The 25,532-nt window shown below is 49.1% G+C and overlaps 1 protein-coding gene across 2 annotated transcripts in view; it reads right to left on the reverse strand.

Moving 5' to 3' along the window:
* SEL1L3 (SEL1L family member 3) overlaps positions 1-25,532 on the reverse strand; it is a 109,684-nt gene that overhangs the window by 67,871 nt on the left and 16,281 nt on the right. For both annotated transcript variants that reach the window (XM_002709381.5, XM_017350581.3), the window contains exons 3-6: positions 13,381-13,507; positions 11,599-11,720; positions 10,831-10,946; positions 7,376-7,434 (exon numbers count right to left, since the gene is read on the reverse strand). In XM_002709381.5, coding sequence (XP_002709427.1) covers positions 7,376-7,434; positions 10,831-10,946; positions 11,599-11,720; positions 13,381-13,507 — 424 coding nt within the window. The remainder of the gene's footprint in view (positions 1-7,375; positions 7,435-10,830; positions 10,947-11,598; positions 11,721-13,380; positions 13,508-25,532) is intronic.

The raw sequence follows: 25,532 nt of genomic DNA on the forward strand, positions 1-25,532 counted from the left end.
GGGGCACGGTGGTTAGCACAGGCTGGGGAGGGCTGTAGAGAGGAGGATAGGAGAGGCGGCCCACCGACAGGCAGGCGAAATCCGTCCTGGTGGTCCTTCATACTGTGGGTGACTGCGGTTAACAACGCTGCACTGAGTATTTCAAATGACTCCAAGAGAGGATTTTAAATGGGGTCACTACTCAGAACTAATACATGAATGAGGTGATGGACAGACTAAATATTCTGATTTTGTTATTATACATTGGATAGGCGTACTGGAGTATCACACTGTACCCCATAGACATGTACAGACATGTGTCAATTTAAATTTTGTTTAAAGTTTTAGTTATTTATTTAAAAGGCAAAGTTAGAGAGAGAGAGCCTCCATCCACTGGTTCACTGCCCCCCTCCAAAAGACCAGCCAAGAACCATAGCTTCTTCTGGACCTCCTACATGGGTGGCAGGGGCCCCAAGGACTTGGGCCATCTTCCACTGCTTTCCCAGGCGCATAAGCAGGGAGCTGGATTGGAAGTGGAGCAGCCAGGACTCGAACCTGTACCCATATGGGATGCTAGTAGCCTAGGCAGTGGCTTTAACCCATTGTGTGACAGAGCCAGCCCCAGTTAAAAAAATTGTAAAGGGATCTGGAGAGGACTCCAAAATATATTGTTACTTGAAAAAAAAAAAGGTAGAGCACACAGGGTATACCTTTATTCTAAGAGAGAGGTGAATGAATTTCTCTTTGTGTTTCCATAAGGAAGTAAACACAAGAAACTGATCAACATATTTCCCCAGAGTGTGGGGGTGCAGGATGTTGTGTATGGAGGCAGAGTTGGAAGCAAGACATTTAACTGCATTTTCACATAGTTTTGGTTCTTTTAATTTTTTTCATAGTTTTTATTTTTTTTTAAACCAGGGGCATTTGTCACCTATTTAAAAACTGCAATAGGAATGGGTGGACAAGATGTGACCACAACATATGTGAACAGCAAGCGGGGGTCACGCCAGGCCTCACGAGAGAAGCCAGGCAATGAGGAATGAGCCAGAGAGCACAGAGGGCAGATGGAAGCCGAAGGAAGTAAATAAAATGCCAGGCAGCCGCCAGGAGCCCGGGGAGCCGAGTGAACAAAAGGCCAGGTGACGTGCATGGGGACGGCCAAACCTCCCGCAGTCGGGTCAGAGGAGCCAGGTGACCCAGGGTTATTCCGGGACAGAGCGTGGCCTGCCTCTTCGCCAAGAACCCAACCCCTAGCAGGTGCACCTAGCAGGACAGGAAGCATGAAAAGAAGAAATGGGCACACTCAGACAGCAACTGATGGCAGCGAGAGGGAGCACCAAGGAAATCAGCTTCGTGCCAAGGCAACTCAGACGGAAAAGCAGGGCTTCCTCTCCTGCCTGTCTTCTTTCCTGGGAAGGGCTGTGAGCCTTGAAGGGCTCGTCCCTTTGCTTCGGGACAGATCCCAAAGTCAGGAATAATTCTGAGAGTGTGAATGTTACTGAAGACCCTGCCAAGACTTGAACATGGCAACAACCCGCAGGAGCAGCTGGCACCCCAAGGCTCCCTGGCCCAGAGGCTCTCAGAACGACCTCCACTCAACCAACTTGCCAGTGCACCTGCCAGTCCCCATGGCTCTGCAGCACCGACTGATGCCTGCCATATGCCAGAGGCCCACTGACTGGAGGCGATGCTGGAACGTTCGTCGCCCCATTTTAAAATGGAAACAGAGGGGTGGCCATGTGCCCTGGCAGTCAAGATGCCAATTAATATGACCGTGACCCACGTCGGCGTGCCCAAGTTCAGTGCCTGCCTCTGGCTCCTGCCTCCAGCTTCCTGCTAATGCACCCTGGGAGGCAGCAGGGCTGGCTCAGGTACTTGGGCTCCTGCCACCCCCATGGGAGACCTGCAATGAGTTCCCATATCCTGGCTTTGTCCCCAGGGGCTATTGCGGGCATGCAGGGAGTGAACCAACGGGTGGGAGCGCACTCTCTCTCTCTCTGCCTCCCAAATAAATAATATTGTAAGTATACTCACCCCTGAGCTTTTGGTTACAAACAAGATGGAAACAATAATAATAGGGCTGCTATAAGGACTAAATAACTTCAGGTTGAACATCCCTTGTTCAAAATACTGGGGATCCGAAGTGTTTCAGACCTCAGAGTTTTCTGGATTTTGATGACTTGCATAATCTCCTGAGCAAACTCAAAATCTGACCATGCTTCACAACCTAAACCTTCCTGAGCACGATGTACAGAGGGAGTTCTGGACTTGGGAACATTTCAGACGCTCACAGGGCTTGGGGAGCATTCTGGATTAAGAATGATCACCCCGTAGCACATAAACAGGACATCTGGGACAGTGTCAGGCCCACAGCAGGTGCAGTAACTGTTAGCTACAGTTGCCATTATCACACAGCCAGTCCACTATGGGACTTCTGCTCCTACTTTTTTTTTTTTTTCTTTTTGACGGGCAGAGTGGACAGTGAGAGAGAGAGACAGAGAGAAAGGTCTTCCTTTGCCGTTGGTTCACCCTCCAATGCCCGCCGCGGCCGGCGTGCTGCGGCCGGCGCACCGCGCTGATCCGATGGCAGGAGCCAGGAGCCAGGTGCTTTTCCTGGTCTCCCATGGGGTGCAGGGCCCAAGCACCTGGGCCATCCTCCACTGCACTCCCTGGCCACAGCAGAGAGCTGGCCTGGAAGAGGGGCAACTGGGACAGAATCCGGCGCCCCGACCGGGACTAGAACCCTGTGTGCCGGCGCTGCTAGGCGGAGGATTAGCCTAGTGAGCCACGGCGCCGGCCCTGCTCCTACCTTTTGAGTCCCATCCTTGGTAAGAGCAAGGCCTGTTTATTCTGCCAATTGCATGGTCATTGTCATGTTACCTCCCACTGAAGAACACACTCCAGTAAAACAGAGCAGAGAGAAAGAGTTGTTCTTTCCATAAAAGCGAACCAGATTCTCTGGGGTAGACTCTGAGGCTATGCACAGAGGAACTAACACAACTCTAAAAGGTTGGAGAAATAAATGGAAGGAATGGCCATGACTTTGGGCTCTGGCTGTTCCACAAGTGTTTTTGTTTCCTCTTCTTTTTGGAAGAATCAGACCACGGGGAACTCTAACGTGGACCGCCATGCTCAAAGGCAGGTCACTGAATATACATTCATATTTTTTAAAATGCAATTAGATGCTTAGAGCATCTTTTTTATGGATTCTTGCTCTGAGTTTCCCAACCGATAATAAATCACTCGGTCCCTATGGCACCAAGCGGTCATTTTTTAAACTGTCATTATTATCAACCACCAGGGGTTCTCTCCAGTGTGGTCTCTGTCTACTTCGGTATTTCCGCATTTTTCTTCTCTACAATTCTCGCTGTCTGCATGCAGATTGCAAGCGATTCCTTGTGCTATGCATTGTTTGATGATCATCAATTTGGCTAACGTAAAAACTGAGCCAGGCTCTTCCAAGCCCCAGCTGGATCCTTTGGAAAGCCTCCGACGCACTGGCAAAGTCCTCTTACTCTGATCTGCACGTGGGAGGCCCAGAAACATCAGTGACGTTGGCAAACTGGGCCTCCCTAAGAACCAGCCCCGAGCTCTCTCTGGGAGAACTTCAGCTCTCCAATGAGCCACCCTTAACCCCTTACAGTAACTCTCACCAGGGGCCAGTGCCGTGGAGCAGCGGGTTAAAGCCCTGGCCTGAAGCACTGGCATCCCATATGGACACCGGTTCGAGACCTGGCTGCTCCACTTCCAATCCAGCTCTCTACTATGCCCTGGGAAAGCGGTAGAAGATGGCCCAAGTCCTTGGGCCCCTGCACCCGCATGGGAGACCCAGAAAAAGCTCCTGGCTCCTGGCTGCAGATCAGCGCAGCTCCAGCCACTGCAGCCACATGGGGAGTGAACCATCGAATGGAAGACCTCTCTCTCTCTCTCTCTCTCTGTGTAACTCTGACTTTCAAATAAATAAATAAATCTTCAAAAAAAAATTCTCGCCTTCAATGCCACTTCCTTCCTAGCATTCATTGCCACCTCTAGTTGCCAATTCGCGTGTGAACGTGTTTGTTCAAAATCCGCCTCTCTCACTAGATTGTTTCAGCCAGGGACTGTACCTTTTTTTTTTTTTTTTAACCATCCCATCCCCAGAACTGTGCACAGTGTGTGGCACGTGACTGATGCTCGGTAAGTATGTGTTGGATGAAGGACTGAATGGATGGGTGAACGGATGATGGAGGGAATTTAATACTACGGAATCCGGAAGCCGTCAGCAGTCAGCGAGTGCTACTAGCAGCCTCTCATCTGCACGCAGCCCTGCAACCAACCCTCAGCTTCCTCTGCACCATGGTGGGAGGCCGGTCACCATAATGTCTGCATTACAAGAACAGCCAGAGCGGGGTCAGCAGGCTCTCCCTGGACCACCAGAACAGCTAAGCTGGAAATGCCTGATGCTTAGTGCGCTGGCTGGGCCCACTCTGAAAGTGGGGATCCGACTGGGGTGAGAGTCCAGGTACCCGCCCCCGAGAGCCCCCAGTGGGTTCTGGGCGCCACCTGCTGGGGCTGGCTGTAGCTCTGGCTCCATGGGGACACGGGCAGTTGTGTGAGACGCACCGGGGTCTGACCCGGCTAGGACTAGAGGGTGAGGGGCTGTTGCCAGGCTCTACCTGAGAGTTTACAATGGTCCATTTCCAAATATCCGTCCTCACCTCTAGAATCTCTTTTTTTTAAAGATTTATTTTATTTATTTGAAAGAGTTACAGAGAAAGGTAGAGACAGAGAGAGAGGTCTTCTATCCGCTGGTTCACTCCCCAGATGGCTGCAACAGCCGGAGCTGTGCCGATCTGAAGCCAGGAGCCAGGAGCTTCTTCTGGGTCTCCCACGTGGATGCAGGGGCCCAAGCACTTGGGCCATCTTCTACTGCTTTCCCAGGCCACAGCAGAGAGCTGGATCGGAAGAAGAGCAGCGGGACTAGAACCAGCGCCCCTGTGGGATGCCGCGCTTCAGGCCAGGGCTTTAACCCACTGCGCCACAGCGCCGGCCCTTCTAGAAACTTATATAATCAACTAGATCCTGCCTCTTATATGATCAACTGGATCCTGCCTCATGTGGGATCATGCAGATCCTGCCTCTTACATAATCATACTGAGCCTGTCTTTACTTAAAATGTTGGTATTTTGTTCGATACCCAGTCTTTCCATTCATTTTTTTTTTTCGTTTTATTTACTCAAGGTGGAAAGAGAGAGGGAGAGAGAGAGAGCAAGAGAGGGCGTCCCCATCTGCTGGTTCACAACGGTAGGGGCTGGGGCAGACTGAAGTTAGAGCTGCAAATTCTATCCAGGTCTCTTGTATTAGGTGGCCGGGACCCAAACACACGAACACTCACCACTGCCTCCCAGGGTGTGCCTTAGCAGGAAGCTGGAATTGGAGTGGAGCCGGGACTAGAACCCAGGCCCTCCGATGTGGCATGTGGGTGTTTCAAGCAGTGGCCTACCCTCAGTGTGGTTTTCTAAAGCATCACATTCAAATGTTATTTATCGTGATTACTTTGGAGGTGAAGGTGCCCTCCCCATTCATCTGCTGAAGTCCAAGCCCCAGCGCCTCAGGTTGTGACCTGATTTGGGAATAGGGTCACTGCAAATATTAGTTAGGATGATGGCTCCCTGGCACAGGGTAGGTCCCTAATCCAATAGGACTGGTTTCTTTACCAAAAGGAGAGCTCCAAGCGGAAGACACACACAGGCAGCACATCACGGGAAGGCTGGAGTTATCTGCCACAAACCAGGAGACAGACCTGGGAGAGCCTTCCATGAGGCCTTCAGAGGGAGTGCACGCATGCACACACACACACACACTCACATACACACATCCTGCCCCAGGCCATGACCTTGGACCCCCGGTCTTGGACTGAGATGCTAAGTTCCGGTGTTGGAGCCACTCACTTTGTGACCCGGTTCTGACAGCCTCAGGCAGCTAACACTCTCAGTGCATGACTTCATCTCCAGCCCTTCAATCTGCTGCTCAGAGTCTGACCCTCACTAGCCTCACCCTGGTCCAGCCCTGGGTGACACTGGGGCTCCTTATCCACCAGGCACCACGCCACCTCCAAATGTGCACGCAGTGTGCAAGAAAAGGAAGCCCACCTGCGGAAAAGGAAGTTGATGAAACTCCACCTGCAACCCCGAGCCCCCCGGGGTGGCTCGCAGGTGTGTGTCAGGGGAGAAGAGGGAAACTCTTGTTCTAGGATTCGTGTCCCGAAACAAGCCCCCGGCCTTTCTGAGCCCACTTCACACAACAAGGAGCCAGAGGAGATTCCTGAAGCCGTCTCGCCGTGAAGAGAACCCTCAGGCTCTCCCACTGCCGAGCTTTGCAGAGGCGAGCCCGGGGCACCCTACCTGTGTTCCCTCCCCACCCCAGAACTCCTCAGGGCAGTTCCTCTGTTCTCAGAGTGTGGCACAGCTGCCACTCCAGCCCCACCCCCTCTTTGCAGGCCGGCGAGGCACGAGCGCCTCTTTACCTGCCTATAAACACGAATCCTTTAATGCAGCCAAGTAAGAGTTGATCCACGTGTCCAGAGCTTCGGGAACTCAGTCTGACTTAAAGGTGAACAGAAATGGTTGAAAAAAAAAAAAAAAAAAGAAGAGCAAATGGCCCCATCTTGGCCACTTTTTGTTTTCCTTTCGTTAGGGATGATATTTTTTAAAAACTTATGCATACAAAGCTGGTGATTTTTATGTCCGATCTTTACAATTACTCCGCCACATTCTATTATGCACAAGTCATCTAGCTACGGTGCAGTATCCCAAATGCCTGAGGAAGGTTGTCCTGTGGTTCTGACGCTACCAAACCCACTATTCCACACAGATGCAGAAGCAAATTAAAAAATTATGAAACCCAAGGCAAGGGACCTCGTTCTCAGTTTCTGTAACTCTCCCAGAGAGCAGTTACATAAGGATGAAAAGTTACACCAATATCCATAGCTGCACACATCGCAAATCCCGATTATAAACATAAATATCAAGAGTGTCTGCTTTCATGTTTTATACAAGGCCACAGCTACCAACCATTCTCAATAAGCAGCATTAATACTTTGATTTATTTTTTTTTCAGAATCCTTCATGGAAGATAATTTTCAAAGAAAATGAATTATGAATGCCATGAAAACGAGAATTTGCAGTCAGATCTGGAGAGAGAAAACTAGTGTCTCTCGCTCAGAAAAAAAAAAAAGGTTGCGGGGGAAATGGGGAGAGTTTGTGCATGTTTTGTCTTTTTTTTTTTTTTTTTAAGTACAAAGACTGGCTACAGGCAGAGAAGCGCGCACAGCACGAGGAGGTGTGGAGGAACATTAAGCTGAGCAAATTTCCCCACCACCAGCAAATTTCCAAGCAAGAAGAAAAATCGCTCTTACCTGATGGTCTGGTTATGGTGGCTCTTCAGGTCCCGTCCGGTGCTGGTGGTGACTGTTATCTGCATTGGGAGAGACACAGGGAGCTCAGTGGTGAGTGTCGCCTGCACACTCCATGTTCCGTACACAGTCCGCGTCCGAGCGACTCAGTAGCCGAGCTACAGAGCCTTCCCCAGATCCGGGTCTGCACTTCCCCGGTCCTGTGCATATTTTAAGACTTAATACATTTAGTGCCTTCAAGCAACTTGGGGGGTTAAAAGCATCCGCCATGCAGTTTCTGCCAGGACGACTCAGCTACTTCCCAACTCCAGGCCACGGGTTCATTTGATGTATTTGTGCTGACAAGCTGGTCGCGTGCAAAAACCAGGAAGCGCGTGTGATACTACAAGGAGGCTTTGGAATTCTGCTCGGATGCCGCGAGAGAGCCTTCAGGGGGAAAAGCAAGACGGGTGCGGTGTGTTCTTCACGCACCGCTGGTCTCCTTCCCTTGGCACTGGGGATCCCCACTCTCCTTTTATTTAAGGGGGCCATCCTTTTGTCAAGAGTGTTGTTGGCCATTCTCGTGTCTCTGACCATCGTACGAGCCCGTGAATGGCAGGGGCCCTACTGATTCCCCAAGTGCGTCGATACGGCATGCCACTCCTCAAACGGCTGCCGTGGCCAGGAACCCCATCCAGGGCTCTGACACGTGGTGCAGGGGCCTTAGGAGCTGGGCCATCCTTTGTTGCTTTCCCAGGTGTGTTAGCAGGGAGGGATCAGACGCAAAGCAGCCTGGATGCGGACCAACACAAGGATATGGGATGCTGGCATCCCAGGCGGTAGCTTACCCTGCTGCACCACCACGCCGGCCCCTGTCTCCTGCTTTAACTCATCATGCAACCCATCTCTAAATAAAGGACTACTTTTATTCTGCTGCTCAGAAACCTCCCATGATGCCTTGCAAGTGGAAGCTGAGATTCCTGACAGGGAAGAGTCTCTGCACGATCGCCCTACAGACTTTTTTCCCTCTATCTGTTTCCCACACTCTGTAAATTTCAACTCCAGTTGCTACGGTTAGAATACATTCCCCAGAGTCCACGGGTTGGAAACTTCAGCCCCATGTCTGCCCATGGTGGCCCCTGCAGGTAGGGTCTTGCAGAGGTCACGAGGGTCAGATGAAGTCATTTGAGTGGTGATTCCATGATGTCATGAACTAATGGCTTTGTAAGAAGAGAAAGAGAAGCGAGAGCATTGTGGCACAGCGGGTTAAGCCAGCACCTGCAACGCCAGCAATCCGTATGGGGGACAAGTTGAGTCCCAGCTGCTCCATTTCCAATCCAGTTCTCTTCTATGGCCCGGGAAAGCAACGGAACTTGGCCCAACCCTTGGGCCCCTGCACCTGTGTGGGAGATCCAGAAGAAGCTCTGGGCTCCTGGCTTCGGTTTGGCTCAGGCCTGGCTGTTGCAGCCATTTGAGGAGTGAATCAGCGGATGGAAGATCTCTCTCTCTCTCTTTCTGTAACTTTGCCTTTCAAATAAATAGATAAATCTTTTAAAAAAAATTTTTAAGAAAGAAGAGAGACCCAATTTGCACGCTCTCACTTTCTTACCCCGGGGATAACCTGGCCATGTTATGATGCAGCAAGATGGCCCTCAATAGATACCTGCAACTTGACCTTGAACTTCTCAGCTTCCTGGTGGAGCAATACAAAATGGACTGAGGCCTCAGTCAAGCTGGTGTAGGCGCCTCTCCCAGGCACGTGCTGAGAGGCCCCTTTCCCTCTTCTCCCCCCGGATTTGTGCTCAGCCGTGGAAACCTTCCCCGTGAAACCTGCCCTGAGCAGCCCAGCACGAAACGCCGTCTTCCCCTCTCGAAATCGATCTGAATCATTTGGCAATTAAGCTTGCCTTATGACAGCTCTTCCCATACTTAATGCTGCTTCCATAAATAGTCTACAAGCAAACGGCCGCCTGGCGCCTCGCATACAGCAGGTGCAAAATAAGCTCTGTGGCTGGGCCCTGATGATTTGATACCTGTCTCCATGACGGAGCGCTGAGCTAATGGGCACGGACATGTGGACCCCAGCTATGTCACCGAACATTTTTAAGGAAACAAACGTTAAAAAAAAAATCTCAGCTAACATTTCACAGACTCTTCTCAGGAAAGCAACAAGGACTGACCTGGTTTCTCTTCTTTTCCGAGAAAAGGAAATGTGATAAAACTAAACACCAAGGGAGGACTGCGTATCAACGAATGCACAAGACAAACACAGCTGTCTCTTCCAGCTTTGTTACAGGAAAACCACAAATCAATAAGAAAAGCTGATGAAAAAAACGCAGTGACCAGAAAAAGGTAGCATACAAGGCACTTCGCGAACTTTGTGGAAAATGGAATTTAAAATTGTTTATGTTGGTGCAGAAACATTTTTAAATCTATGTATACAGACTTTTAAAATTTTTATTCTTTTATTTATTGGAGAGGCAAAGACAGAGAGAGATGAGAGAGAGAGAGGAATCTCCCTTCTATTACTTCATGCTCCAAATGACTGCAAAAGTCAGTAACAGGGGCAGGCTGAAGCCAGGAGCTAAGAACTTAATCCAGGTCTCCCTCGTGAGTGGCAGGGACCCAGGTGCCTCAGCCATCACCTGCTGTAGGAAACGGAATGGGAGGAAAGCCGTGACTCGAACCCAGGCACTCCGATATGGGACGAGGTTGTCCCCCAAGCAGCATGTTAACCACTAAGTCAGACCTGCCCCCATGAGTTTTCCATATGCATTTTCCATGAGCCTTGAAGACCTCTGCATGGATTTCCAAGATTTTTTTTTGCACCAAAATAAGCTGATCATGTAGTTCCATTTCCCAAGAACTTTTTGAAGTACTCTCACACAGCAGGAGGCGGAACTGTCTCCAGTTGTAACAACAGATCTGTTGATATCCATAAACTCGGGGTCAGGAGGGTGGGAAACAGTCGGGTCCCACCTTTGACAACACAAAGTAGTAAAGCCCCTCCATGGCACCTGAATGATCACTAATGTTTGTTAGTTATTATGAGTCACAAGCAATTGTTGCAAACGCCAAAAACACTCAAACCGTTTCTTGGCTGAACTAGCCAATATATTTTCTTGTCAAAAAAAAAAAAAAAAAAAAAAGGTTGTAGATCTGATAATACCACACAAACATGGCCAGTGCTGGTCTAACATGTATCACCACAAAGCCTCCCTCCCTAGGGGAGAGAGATCAAATTGCTCAGATAATTTCGGCTCCAGAGCCAGCTATATTATTTACTCACTCACAACAGAGTCGAAGGAAGCACTTTAAAAGTTAATTAGGTGGGATGGGGATTCTGATGATTTAAAATTGCATCTGTGAAAGTCTGCAGGCTTCCAAGGAGTCCATCATTCACCACAAATTCGCTTTGGCAGATTTGGCTGCACCACTTAGCTTGCCATGGGAATGCTAACAGCACCGCACACAGATACCTGGCCTCCGCTGAAAGAGATATCCAGTCGAAACCACTCCTTCAGAGGCAGGGTGAACTTGGTTTTCACAGCAAGGTCTTCTCCCTTGATGAGATGCATCTGAATATGCAAATGGCCTAAAAGGAAAATAAAGTTCATGAAAAGGACTAAATATACCTAGGAGTGAATGAGCTGCTACACCTTTTCAACAACTGTCCAGAGAAGCTACTAGACTAAATCACAACCCTTTACACACAAAAAAACAAAGCAACAGCAAAAAAGAAAAAAAAAAAAAGAACCATTTAGACAAGCACTCCATTCTAAATAAGACATTTGAAGCTTCCAGAAAAAAGTTTAATTCGATGGCCGCATTTAGTTCCCTGTAGTCCTGCCTGCATAAACAACACCCAATTTCTGTTTCCTCCAAATGAAAGGCAAACAAAGACACTTGCGTTGCAATCAAAGCCCAAAAACCCATCTTGAGTCCTTCCAATTAGTTTCCCGATCTTCTACAGTTGTCTTAATTCCGCAACAATTTCTTCAGTAACCTCTTTACTGCGTCTGCCCCAATCAAGTTCAGTTTGTATGGAAAGAACAACTCTTTTTCCCCTCCCATATCCTACTGAATGACATATTTCAGTCAACGTAGGATTACAATGACCAGACAATTGGCACTCACTAATAAACACCCTTGCATCTTGCTGAGCTCCGACAGCACCATCTTTATCTATGCTCCATAGAACACAGGCAAATTACAGGATCACTTTCAAGGTTCTATTTCATACTCACCCTCTTCAGTGAGAAACACAGAAGGTGTGCCGTACATCTCATTAGAATCCACAAAGTAGAGAATCCCACAGAGATTGGCCTTGCAATAATGGAGTAAATAAAGCCACAATGAAACAGTAAACCTGTAAGAGCAAGGGGGGAGAGGGGGAAGAAAATCTGCAGATTGATATCATCCAAGAACAGGTAATTACAGTTAACAATGCCCAAGTAAATTGCTTTCTTTCCAAAGAAGGGACGAATTTGCCTTCGCGTTCGTCCTGGGAGATTGGCTTGCAAAGCTTGATTTTTTGAGACAAAGGAGGTTAGTTAGAGTAACTGTGAAAGACAGGAGTCAGGCTTCCTCGTACAAGACCGGGGGACGTGCCACCTTGCATGGAAAACCCGTGGTCCAGGCCTTTTGAGGATCTCCCATGCTTGCCATTTGAATGCTTGATTAAGGCTTCTGAAGTCAGACATGGAATAAAAATCTGGAAATTAATAAGAGGTGACTTGATAAGAGCTATTCTAATTCCTATGATTAAAAGGACAGTTTTTTTTTTTCTTTTGGAGCAATTTTGTTTCTTTCAAAGATGAAAGCCCTAAGGTACCAAAAAAAGTAATAATCTGCAAATGGCATCACTCTGAGATAATTGGGACACATATATACAGTGAGTATGTTAATGCTCACATTAGGTTATCTGGCACCCTGACTCTCGAGGGCCAACACACAACCACTAATCTAATCAGTTCTTTCCTGGGCTCCGGCTATTTTCGTTGAAAAAAAAAATTGTACATTGGAAATCTGTGGAGTAAGGATAAAACAACATTAACCAACTTAAACTAGGCTATATTCAGCCAAGGCAGGGGATCCATCCATCATGCAGGAGTTATTTGTCCAATGCCTGCTTCTGGCCACACACTGGGCCAGTGACCAGCAGTTCAAAGATAAGAAGCTAGGAATGACTGCACTTGGCACGGGAACCAGGGATCAAGGTCATAACCAGTGCCCCAGGGTCTCTCTCCATTTGCACCAGGATTGGAATCGCAGGTTGGGTTAAAGCGGTAGTGGCCCCAGGCTCTTTGGGTACACACCCAAACATGTCCTTTAGAATATTCTGGGCTTTATAATAGGGCCTCAAAATCGAGGGGACACTCCACGAACAGGTGGCGCGTCACACAGCTCTCTCCTGACCTGCCCAGCCGAGCTAGCTCATGAAGTTATTACAAGGAAGCTTAGCAAGAACACACGCTCCGTCAAACCACTCAGGGTCTCTCTCCAGCCACAGCACGGCAAGAATTAAATCACTCTGCTAAATGCATCTGATCGGAGCTGAGCCAGGCACCATTTTCAGCATCTTCAATTCAGCAAAAGGAAAGGAAAAAAAAAATACATCTACATGGGTTTTGCTGAAATCAATGGAGGAGATCAGAAGCTGGGAGACTTCAAGCAGCTCATCCAATCCTGCAAGACAGGAAAGGCAAAGTGGAAGCTGTGCTCGGGATTGGCTTGGGCTAGCTGTGCCGGAAATCTCGCGAGGTCCCGGGCTTCAGCGCCTCGCTGTCCACTCGTGGGGTGGCTGGGACCGCTTACGAAGCTAAGGCCAATGGGCTTGGGAAACGCAAGATCAATCCAAGACCGCTCTGTGGTTTCCAGGCCCACAAATTCTAAGTCGTGAAGATCTCGACATCATTGCAGGACACCTGCCGCAGGCACTCCCTGCTCGGGGCTTCTTGCTCTAGCCCGCTCTGGTCCTCAGACGATAGAGCAAGGCCCAGCCCCCCACACCTGTAACCCTCGCTTACACCGGGTAATCCAGCCGCTGGCGTCGGGTGGCCTCCAGCTCACGGTTCCGAAACCTGGGCAGCTTCTTCACGATGCCGGTGTTCTCGCCGCTGGAGGCGTAGGGAAACTCCAGGAGGGTAACCGCGTCTGCAAACAAAAACAGCCCCCTCCGGTGACTCCAGCAAAGCACCGTTCCCCACATCACACTCTCGGCCTGGCTCCAGTCCAGCCTTGGAATGAGAGAGCCTAAACAAGCCAGCACAGCCTCAGTGAGCCCTGACGCTCTGCCAGGCACCACAGTCAGCGAGCACTGTGCAGAGACCACCGTCTCCACGGTGGTCAGAGCGACCCTCAGATTAGTCCCATTCCACAGATGCAAAGCCCGAGGCTGACTTCACACAGTGACTAAGGAGTAGGCACAAAGTTCAGGCTTCAGGGATGGCGCTGTGGGACAGTAGGTTACTCCTCCCCCTGCAGTGCCGGCATCCCATATGGGCACTGGTTCAAGTCCCGGCTGCTCCACTTTCAATCCAGCTCCCTGCTAGTGCTCCTGAGAAAGCAGTCAAAGATGGCCCAAGTCCTTGGGCCCCTGCACCTATGTGGGAGATCTGGAAGAAGTTCCTGGCTCCTGGCTTCAGATAAGCCCAGCTCCAGCCATTGCAGCCATTTGGGGAGTGAACCAGCAGCTGGGAGACCTCTCTCTCTGTCTTTCCCTCTGTCTATAACTGCCTCTCAAATGAAAAAAAAAATTCAGGTTTCAAATTCAGGTTTCCCTCTTCTTAACCACCGTCCAAACCGCACTCCTAATACTAGGGAAAGAATCTGAACTGGTGTTACCACAAGAAGTTAACACATCCTATAGCATTCACATGTAATATACACAAGTTCATTTACTCCTTATTATTATTCACAGTCTGCAGATGAAGAAATAGGTACACAACCAACTATGGACGAGCTTCCTTTCCTATACCCACTTAACAGATGCAAAAAACTGAGCTTTAGAGAGGGTGAAATAATAAGAAATAGAGCTGGGGTTCAAACGCAAACAATTAAGTTTTCGCATTCATGCACTTAAAATGGTGTTCTGGGTGTCTCCCCCATCAACTCCACACAGGATGCAAGCCCCCAGATTACTGACTACACCTCTTAAACTGGGAGGCCCCCACTCTTTTGCAATTGTGCGAATTCTTTTCTGTGGCTGTAGAAAGAACCACACCTGTCTATATGTCCATAGCAAACCTTTTCTAAAAACTCAGTTATTTTCATTTAATTTTTAATGCAGAGACAGAGAAACAACCAGAGAGATCTTCCATCCGCTGCTTCACTCCCCAAATGCTTGCAACAGCTGGGGGTGGACTAGGCCCGAGCCAGGAGCCTGAAACTCAACCCGGGTCCCCATGTGGATCACAGGGGTGCACACACTTAGCTGTCACCTGATGCCTCCCACTGGACCCAGCACAGAGAAGCCAGGACTGGAACCAGGCACTTGTCTATGGGACACAGGCCTCCCCGGCAGCAACTCAACCACTGCCCAAAACGCCAGCCCCCATAACAAATCCTAAGGGAGAACTGAATTATGTCATCAATATTTAACACTTGTAGCTTTAAATAAGGCTAAGTATGAATTTTATGTTTTTTTTTTATAGTTTTCCCCACCAAAGAAAAAAAAGGATTCACTTAACTACGGAATAAGGGTACTTGTCTCTTTCTTTGATTGCTCCTTGGTTTAAACACCCTTGATTTAATGTAGGAAACAATCAATTTTCCCAGGCTTGGTGGAGAGAGAAGAGTTGGCTTCCGGGTAGATCACCAAATTCCAGTCTTGGCACAAACTGTGGGGGCCCCAGCCTAGGATATTGGACATCCCAGCTCTCATAAGGGGAAAAGACATTTTATCATAGAGAGAGGTATCGCTGGCCCATTAGATCAAGTTAAATTTAGAAAACTTCAGATGAGTTTTTACATGACCAGGCCATTGGGTATATATTTAATAGTGTGAAATAAAACAGCTTTCCCCCAACGTCCACAGGGCAGCTGCTTTGTTAGCTGTAGAGATGTGTTTGGAACCCCAAAAGGTGGAGTTATCGATTCCAACAGAAACAGTTCAGAGTTGGTATTGATGCGGTTTGAGCTCAGTTTGTGTGCCCTGGACACAGGGGCCTGTCCCTGGGATGGAGAGGGGCCAGACATGGAAACAGTGTGGGAGTGAGCTCCGGAGCTGGGGAAGGAAATTCAACACAGGGCTTGGGACCAGCTCAGCCTTGGTTTGCCGCCCACCGTGCTGAGCGGAGCAGGAGAGAGCAGACGGCCATGCTGGGCCCCAGGGGCTTTCTGCTGGTGACCACTGTCACATGAGGTTGCCCCGTGTCGGGTGCAAACATTTATCACAAAACACCGATTCCACTGTGCCCAACCCGACTCCAGGACAAAGAGGTTTTAGGAAGGTTTGCAAAGGAGTTAAAAATGAAGATGAATCAGGCTCTTCCTTATCCAACGGTCGAAGAGTATGAGAGAAAACTTGTAGCAACAGAGCCTGGAGGGAACTCTCCGACCAAAGAGATTAAGTAATTTGACAAAAACACATACTTTTGAACCCACAAAGCCAAAGAAATGGTCATTTTCCTGTAAAATCAGTAGCTTCCACAGTCCTATAATTTGGAGTTTTATTGTAGTTTTCCCTTAGTATATTATTGTCTTTCCATTATAGCTAGAAATAATTAAGAATGAAATTTTGGAGCAGGAAAGGATTTTAAAACTTATCCAGCCCATGCTACCACATAGACTTACTTTTATTTTCAAGTAATTGATTGTTGCTGCCTGGAGTGCAAGGATTGATTACTGATGTCTGTCAATGGCAATGCAATGGGAGGAACTGAACTGGTGCCATCACCGTTAAAGAACTTAAAGGTGAGAAAACTAAGGTCTGACGAGGGGTAGGAACTTGCTCAGCTTCCCCGAGGATGTAAGCCGCATGAGAACGGGGCCCTATTCCACTTATTCTTCCATCCCCAGGGCCTTATAATAATAGTGCCCAGCACTTGACAGGAACCCTATAACACCGGTGAATGACTGACCAATACGGCTGTAGCCAGTCAGGATTCGCATGCGTCTCCCTTTCTTGCCAGACCCTTCCTTGGTTCTTGAATGTGTCTTACGCTGCACAAGCCACACAATTGCCTCTGTCTTCCAAATCCTTCCCCCAAATCCATTTATTTGGCTTATCTTGAACGAAGAGGTTAGGGTTTTGTTTTAATGATATCATTCAGACATGAAGGTAAAAAAAAAAAAAGTTCATGTTTGAAATCCAACCATCGCCCGTCCCCTGTTGACTGTTTTTCTTCTTTCTGCACACTTAGAGCAAGCAGAGGCGTTGAACATCATACGGTTCCAAGGCCTTCACTCTGAGATGAGAAGTGTTAATGTCTTGTGGAAGGCTGTTAGCTGGTAAGAGGCCCAGCAACAAACCAATGGACTTTTCATTACCCTCCCTGCATCTCACAAAACCTCCCAGAGAGATCTGCAGCTGACGTCCCGGCACGCACGCTCCTGCACGGCTACCCTGGCTGCTAAAACACTGCACTGTCTCTGTAGCTGGTTGGGTCACTGACTCGGCCTGAACTGGCAAGGTCCCACCACCCACCCAGGCCACTCCTCCAGGGTAAGAACAGCCGAGCGCCACCCTGTTTCAGCACTAAGGTTAGCGCCCAGTGATGCTGACTAAGGGACCCTACCTTCTTGCGGGTTGTTGTTTTGCTTGTTTATGAGAGACAGAGACAGACAGCTCCCCAAATGCCCACAACAGCTGCGGCTGGGACAGCACTGGAGCCAGGAGCTGGGAACTCAAGCCAGGCCTCTCCCATGTAGGTGGCAGCAACGCAACTAACTTGAGCCATTGCTGCTGCCTCCCAGGGTCTGCAATGACAGGAAGTGGTGTCAGGAGCCAGTCGGACACTCCAACGTTGGACATAGTCACTTGAAGCCCTAAGTCCAATGCCCTCCCCTGGATGCTAAACACTTGGGGGAACAGCCCTGGGTCAGGGTGGCATTGGAGGGACAATGCAGCCCCCTCTCCAGTTCAGCCGAGCTGTCAGAGCCCTGACACAGACACCTTGCTCTCGGGAGCATTCTGTCTCCATGTGACAAAGCCCTACTGGGGATGTGCTACAAACACACCAACGAGGATGCCCCTGGGAGCTCCGCCCACGTGTGCAGGAGGTAGAAACGGCCAAGACAAGCAGTCACTCAAAGTGAAAGTCTGCAAATGGCACGTGGCAGAACAAAGGCGGGGCGCAGGTGACCAGCAAAGCTCTCCACACACAGGCACGGCAGCGGCGGTGGTGGGCGGGGGCTTTATTTTCTGTAAAGCCAAAGCCTGAGAATAAAAACTCTATTTTCTGGCGGAGACGATTTAGGTCAGAATTTCCCCCAAAAAGGATACGAGGCAGTGAGGAGAGTTACTAAGGAAGCCTGTGGAATATTCAACGCCAGCAGTCTTGAGAAGAAAATGGATTGCACTATAGTCATGTATCCTGCAAACACACTTCTGTGTGCCCAAAGACCCCTGTGCCAGGATGTTCAGCAAAGCCTTCTTGTTAGAAACAAGGCTGGAAGTGACCATCAAAAGACAGGTCAAAGGCATGGTGGCCTGCGGGCAGTGGGGTGTTAAGGAGTTGTTGAAAAGCAGGCATATGAGCTGACAGAGGAGGTTCGCAAGCATGTTGGGTGAACACAGGGCAGTTTCCCATCTCCTCTCAGCTGTGCACAAACAGAACGGGCTAAGCTAAATGCTTCTGTGTGCTGAGAAGTTTCTGGAAGGAGACACAAGAAACTATTACTGAGGCCGGCGCTGTGGCATAGCGGGTAAAGCCACGGCCTGCAACACCAGCATCTCATATGGGCGCTGGTTCGAGTCCTGGCTGCTCCACTTCCGATCCAGCTCCCTGTTAATGCGCCTGGGAAAGCAGTGGAAGATGGCCCACATGGCTTGGGTTCCTGTACCCACGTGGGAGATTGAGAAGAGGCTCTTGACTCCTGGCTTTGGCCTGACCCAGCCCTAGCCGTTTCAACCATTCGGGTGAACCAGCGGATGGAAGATCTCTCTTTTCTCTCTCTCTTTCTGTAACTGTGCCTTTTAAAGAAACAAAAATGCATCCTTTTTAAAAAAGAGAAACTTACTGAGTTTGCTTCTGGGAAAAAGGCCAGAAGATTGGGGTGGTTGGTAACCTACTCTTTCCTCCATACCTTTGGATGCTTGAATTTTTTTTTTAACCAGGTGCATGTACTATTTTCCCTGCTTAAGAAAGAAACAAAAGGAAGGAAGGAAGGAGGGGATGAAGGAAGAGAGAGAGAGGCCCTGAGCATTCCCACGCAGGGGGAGGAGGCACAGCCACATTCCAGCACCCCCCACCCGTCCACCCCCACCCCGCAGCCCTCCAAGGCTGCTCAGTGCAGCTCAATCCGCTTCAAAGAGACCAAGTCCAGTGGGTGAAGGAGACAGCATGATTCACATCGATAAAAATTCAACTGTATAAAAAGTGTTCCTCCTAATTTAGAAGCTGGGTTAGGACTGTATTAGCATATTTCAGAGGCGGCACAGCAAAGTTGACGGAATCAAGAAGTTTGCAATCCAGTTAAGTAAACTGCCTCTGTCTTCCTCAGCCTTTTCGTTAGGGGAGAGTAAGACGGGCTCTCCCACGGGATTATTGGGAGGATTAAAGGAGACAACGTGCAAGGAAAAAGTGTTTTGAAAATTTGAAAAGGGTAATGCAGACACCAGGCATTAATTAGTGTTATTACGGGAAAATGCAGACTACCATGATTAACCGGGGAAAGAAAAGAAACTAGGTCTGTTTTTTTTTTTTTTTAAGTTCCAAACATATAGCTTATAATTACACAAAGCATCATCATGGCACTGCCTTGAACAGTCCTGTGGCATCAAATGTTTTTTCTTTTTCTTTTTCAGAAAGCTAAGTCCAGCCCAGCTCCGCCCCTAAACTTAACTGTCGATCAGTCTGTGGTAATGGAATTTTTTTCTGCGAAGTCGGACCGCCAATCCATCAGACGTGAAGATGAGAATGACGTTTTAATGCGAGGAAATGGAACTGGAGAAGGAGGAAGTGGCCACGTTCTCTAGAGGGTGCCCTGCCTAACAGGGACGTTGGGAGAAACATCCGTGAAGGTGGACAGGGCGGGAGGAGGTTCCACACTCCCTGGAATGACGGTCAAGAGCCTGCAGAGTGGCCCTGTGCTCCCTCCAGTCCTGTCTCCTGAACTGCGCCACCACGCCTGACTTCTACATGAACAGAGGCACAGCAGGTGCGCTGCTGGCTCAGGGTCTCGGCCCCATGGCACAGGGCCCTCCTTCCCATCGGGGGCGGGTCCAGCCTCAGAACACTCCTCAAGGCCATGCTGCAGGTGGGCACTCGCCAGCAACCCGAGCCGCCACGGAGGATGAGCTACAGCCCCCGCCGCACAGTCCCCATCGCCATCCGCTGGGCTACCGCTCATGCCTGGACGCCTTTCCTTTTCTGCCTGAAACCCCTGCTCATCCCTCAAGTCCCCATTCAATCGTTGCCTCCTCTGATGGAGCCAGCGGAGCACCTAACACACACAGGGCGGCTTCCCAGTAGCTTTTTCCCGAGCTGAAGGACCTGCAATCGATTCACAGAGTTTCATGCCCCAACCCAGCAGTGCAGCCTGGTGGGCGAGTGTGGGTTTGCTCTGTGCTGGCTGTGTGACCTCAGAAAAGTCCCTATGCCTCTCTGAGTCAGCTTCCTCCTCTGTGAATTTGACAGCAGAGTGCTGGGCGGATCTAGAGAGATACCCACGGCAAGCACTTTGTGCCTGTTTGGGGTGGGAAGCGGCTGTCACCACTGCCAGCCATGTTCACCTGTCACGGGACCGCCTTCGAGAGCGGATAGCACGGTGGGGTGGCACGGCACCGTGGCACAGCGGGTTAAACCATCACCTGCGATGCCGGCATCACCTATCCGAGCACTGGTTCCAGCCTCAGCTGCTCCACTTCCCATCCAGCTCCCTTGGAATGCACCTGGGAAAAGCAGCAGCAGATGGCCCAGGTGGTTGTGTCCCTGTACCTACGTGAGAGAGCCAGATGGAGTTGCAGTCCTGGCTTCAGCCTGGCCCAGCCCTGGCTGTTGTGCCAATCTGGAGAGAGAACCAGCAGATGGAAGCTGGCCCTCTCTATCACTCTGCCTCTCAAATAAACAAAATAACTCTTCAAAAAGCCTCGCCTTTCAGCCTACAGAGCTTCTAATTAACACAATCAAACACAGTAAATGATCAACACCTGTGTGTTTGCTTTGACTAGGACACAGGGGAACCCATAGAGGCTCCAGGAGGTCACAAGTAGAGAGTTAATTTCTGATTGCAAAAATTTTTTCCTTTTCTTTTTAATAATTTTTTATTTATATAAGCTGAACAATTTTCATGCTTTTCATATACACAGACTTAGGGGCATAGTGATACTGCCCACCCTCCCTCCTCCTTCCTTCCTTAGTCTTTAAATTTTGATCCTTACAATGACATACTTTCAGCTTATTTTAGAATCATAAGATTAACCCTCCACTAAGTAAAGAATTCAACAAACAGTAAGTAGTAAAACACCTCTGTTTTTTAAGAGAACAGACAAGGTATGTGAATAATAATCAAACCCCAAAATGTCAATTTTGCTCACATACATCACATTTTTTTGTACTGTATTAGTTAGCACAGATCAGGGAAAACACATAAAAAATTTCAATACTTTGGAATAAATTTGACCAAAGAAGGAAGTGAAAGAGTTCTACAATGAAAATTACAAAATGTTCTTTAAAAGGAATAAAAGAAGACACAAAAAAAATTGAAGAATCTTCTATGTTCACGGATTAGAAGAATTAATATCCAGTTAATATCAAATTAAAATAAAAATGTCTATACTACCGAAAGCAATTTACAGATTCAATGCGATCCCAATCAAAACACCAGCAACATTCTCAGATCTAGAAGAAACCATGCTAAAATTTGTTTGGACACACAAGACCCCAAACAGCTAAAACAGTCTCATGCAACAAAACAAAGCTGGAGGCATCACACAATTCCAGATTTCCAGACATACTACAAGACAGTTCTAATCAAAACAGCCTGCTACGGGCACAAAAACAGACATGTAGACCAACGAAACAGAACAGAAACCAATCCACACATCCACAACCACTAACCTTTGACACAGGTGCTAAAATCAATCCCTGGAGCAGGGACAGTCCCTTCAACAAAGGATGCTGGGAACATTGGATCTCTGTATGCAGAGTATGAAACTAGACCCCTACCTTACACCTTATAAAAGAATCAACTCTAAATGGATCAAAGATCTAAATTTTTTTTTTTGAGATTTAAAAGCTTTATTAGAGTCAGAGACCCCCAGCCACAGTGGCATGGAGGGGGGCTTCCAAGAGAGAAAAAAAAAAAAAACTGAAGAGGGGACTGGTGCTGTGGCGCAGCAGGTTAAAGCCCTGGCCTGAAGTGCCGGCATCCTATATGGGTGCCGGTTCTAGTCCCAGCTGCTCCTCTTCCCATCCAGCTCTTTGGTATGGCCTAGGATAGCAGTGGAAGATGGCCCAAGTCCTTGGGCCCCTGCATCCACATGGGAGACCTGGAAGAAGCTCCTGACTCCTGGCTTCGGATCAGTGCAGCTCTGGCCACTGTGGCCAACTGAGGAGTGAACCAATGGATGGAGGACCTCTCTCTCGGTCTCTGCCTCTCTCTGTTAACTTTGTCTTTCAAATAAATAAAATAAATCTTAAAAAAAAAAAAAAAACTGAAGAGGCTGGTGGTACTGGGGTTTTTAAGCACAGTTTTGAGGAAGAAAAAACTTATCAGTTTGACATTCAATTACAAAGCAGAGACAAAACTCATCAAAAGACCTGATTTGCAATCCTTCATCCTATCTGGCTTGTTCACAATAAAACAAAAAAGCCATCAAGGATCTAAATCTACGACCTGATACCATCAAATTACTAGAGGGAAACATTGGGGAAACTCTGTAAGACACTGGCATAGGCAAATGCTGCTTCGAAAAGACCCCCGAAGCACAGGCAATCAAAGCCAAAATTGACAAATGGGATTACATAAATCTGAGAACCTTCTCCACACTGGAAAGGAAACACTCAACAAAGTGAAGAGGCAACTGACAGAATGGGAGAAAGTATTTGCAAACTATGAAACTGATCACAGATTAATATCCAGAATCTACAAAGAGCTCAAGAAACTCAACAACAATAACAAAACAAACAATCCAGTTAAGAAATGGGCAAAAGACATGAACCGGCGTTTTTCAAAGGATAAAATTTAAATGACCAACAGACGCATGAAAAAATGCTCAAGATCACTAGTCATGAGGGAAATAAATAAAAACCACAATGAGGTTTCACCTCAAGTCAGAAATGGCTCTCATACAGAAATCAAAAAACAATAAATGCTAGCAAGGATGTGGGAAAAAAGGTACCCTAATCCACCACTGGTGGGAATGTAAGCTAGTACAGCCACTATGGAAGACAATATGAAGATTTCACAGAGATCTGAAAATAGGTCTACATTATTACCCAGTTATCCCATTCCTGGGAATTTATCCAAACGAAATGAAATCAACATATGAGAGAGTTATCTGTACTCCCAAGTTTATTTCAGCTCAGTTCACAAAGGCTAAGATTTGGAATCAACCCAGATAACCAACAACTGATGACTGGATAAAGGAAATGTGGTATATACACATATGAAATACTACTCAGCTGTAAAAAAGAATGAAATTCTGTCTTTTGCAACAAAATGGATGCAACTGGAAACCATTATGTTTAGTGAAATAAGCCAGTTCTCAAAAGACAAATGTCTTATATTTTTCCAATTGGGAAAAATTTTTTGAAAATCTTCAAGGCAGGGGTGGCTGAAGAGTGGGAACTTGAGCTGGCTATGGCAGTGTGGGTACCACTTCTCTAGGAAGACAAGGAAGTTGGTGGTGGGTAAGGCGGGGTGTCAGAGGTGAAAGGAACGGCCCAGGCTAAGGCATCACAGACACCCTCTCCAAAGGCTGCCTCCCTGTGGAGTACAAACAAAAATCCACTGGCGGAGCTGGCCTGACTGGGTTCCACTCAGGAAGTGGTGGTGTGTAGGCCAAGGCCCAGGGAAGGGGGACGGTCACCCCACCTTGGCAGGCTCCTTACTGTGTGAGGGTGTCAGCACGTTGTCATAGTGTGCCATTGCACCAAATCTCTATCCCCTTCTGCAATCATGGACATGACTGCATGCCTACTCTACGTGGGAATCACACCAGGCACCCAAACCAAACCAAGGAGGATCCTGGCCTTGGGGGCCTTGCATTCCAGTGTGGGACAGAGTTGGAAGGCAAATGAGCAATTTAGTACCTGCTGTGACCATGTCCAGTGCTGGTCAGGCCCTGAAGGCAAACAGAACTGGAGCATGATAGGGCACAGTGGCAGGGGTGGGGCAGCCATTGCCTGGGGAAATGGCATTACAGCAGGATATGAGCCAGGTGAGGGAGCCAGCCAGGCAGGGGAGCCAGCCAGGCAGGGGTCTGGGTATGGGTACACACACAGATGTCCCAAAGTGGGAAAGAACAGAGCCTGCGATTCAAGGAGAAACCAGCAGACCAGTGTGGTAGCAGACAAGGCCAGCAAGGGACTCGGGTGGATCCCAGAGGCCAGGGTGATCCTAACTGCAAGGGGAGAGCCAGAGGCGGGGTTACAGGCAGGAAGTGATATGATTGGCTTGCACCGGCTGCTGGGGTCAGGATCAAGGCCAAGCTGTGTGGCCCTTGCAGACAGTATTGAAGTCCAGAGCAGGACATGGCTTAGGTCTGGATGATAGCAGTACGCGTGGTCAGAATGACTGACTTGGGATAGACCCACAAGGCAACAGCACTGGCTGACCTCTGGCGTGGTCTTACAGCCGGCAAGCCCAGGTGGCCCCCAGGCTGGGGCCCATACCCCTGGTCTGGATGACAGGTTTCTTGATCTCACTGAATTCACACTTGAGTCAGGTGCACTTGTGACTTGCGTGGCACAACAGAGAACGCCTGTCCCCTCCCCCAAGGAAACAAATGACAATGAGAGGAGCCACGGGCGTTGCCGGCCCAACCGCCTCTGGCTCCCTCGCCCACGTCACAGCAGGAACAGGTGCCCAGGGCGCATGTGGCCAGGCCCTGGCACACACGTGCAGCCGACCCCTGATCCGGGTTAGGTTTACTTAGCCAGGATGGACAAAAGCTGGCTGCGTTTCCACCAACGCTCAGTCTGGAGGCCCAGCTGGGGAGTTGGCAAAGGAGATAAGGTGCCGAGGGGTGTGGCAGGCACACACAGTCCTGGCCTGGGAGGCTAAGCGAGGTGGGGGGTGGAGGGCACTCCAGCCGCACTCAGGACCATGGCACATGGGGCCCCGGATGCCCCCTTAATAAACAGAAAGGAGCAGGAAGTCATCCAGAGTCCTTGCAGGCCACCAGGCACTCGGCACAGAATCTGCCCCTGACCTCGCCAGCGCTAGCTGCAGACTGCAGGGCCAGGCAGGGCGGGCGGCCGAGGTTCAGCAGCCAAATAAAGAAGCCAGAAACCAGCCCCTTCCCGCCCCGCTTTGCCCAGGGCTGCTGCAATCGCTCCTAGGATTTTTAAAAAGAAAGGCTACCCCCCAACTCCCCCCACCCTCCGCCCTGCCCCCGCCATTTGTGTAAACAAATCACAGCTGTGGGAAAGAGCTGGGCTTGCGGGTGCTGGGAGCTCGCTCTCCTATTTTCAGCGACGTTAACTCTCAGGAAGGGTTCTCCTGGGCTTGTCGGTTTGATTGCATTGGTTCTCGCCCCAAAAGCAATGCCCTGAAGGTGCCATTCCAGAGCCTTGCCAGTGCAGGAAGGAACAAAAGACATCTCGCATGTGCAGGGCGCGTGCAGGCGCCCTCAGCGCTGAGCCCGTCCCTAAACGATTTCATTTGGAAACTTTGAGCTTGCCACTCAGTCGGTCTTTCTTCGCTTAGAGATACCTGATTTGGCAAACACCAAGTGGAATCATTAAGCCCCCGACAAAGGAAGAGAGGCACAGCCCAAGCGGTGGCCCGCTGTGTCTCCGACTGCCTTCCCTCCGCAAATTACGGAGCCCCTGCGGAGGGCGCTCCAGAC

This window comes from Oryctolagus cuniculus, chromosome 2 (assembly GCF_964237555.1).
Source record: "Oryctolagus cuniculus chromosome 2, mOryCun1.1, whole genome shotgun sequence".
Taxonomy (NCBI): domain Eukaryota; kingdom Metazoa; phylum Chordata; class Mammalia; order Lagomorpha; family Leporidae; genus Oryctolagus; species Oryctolagus cuniculus.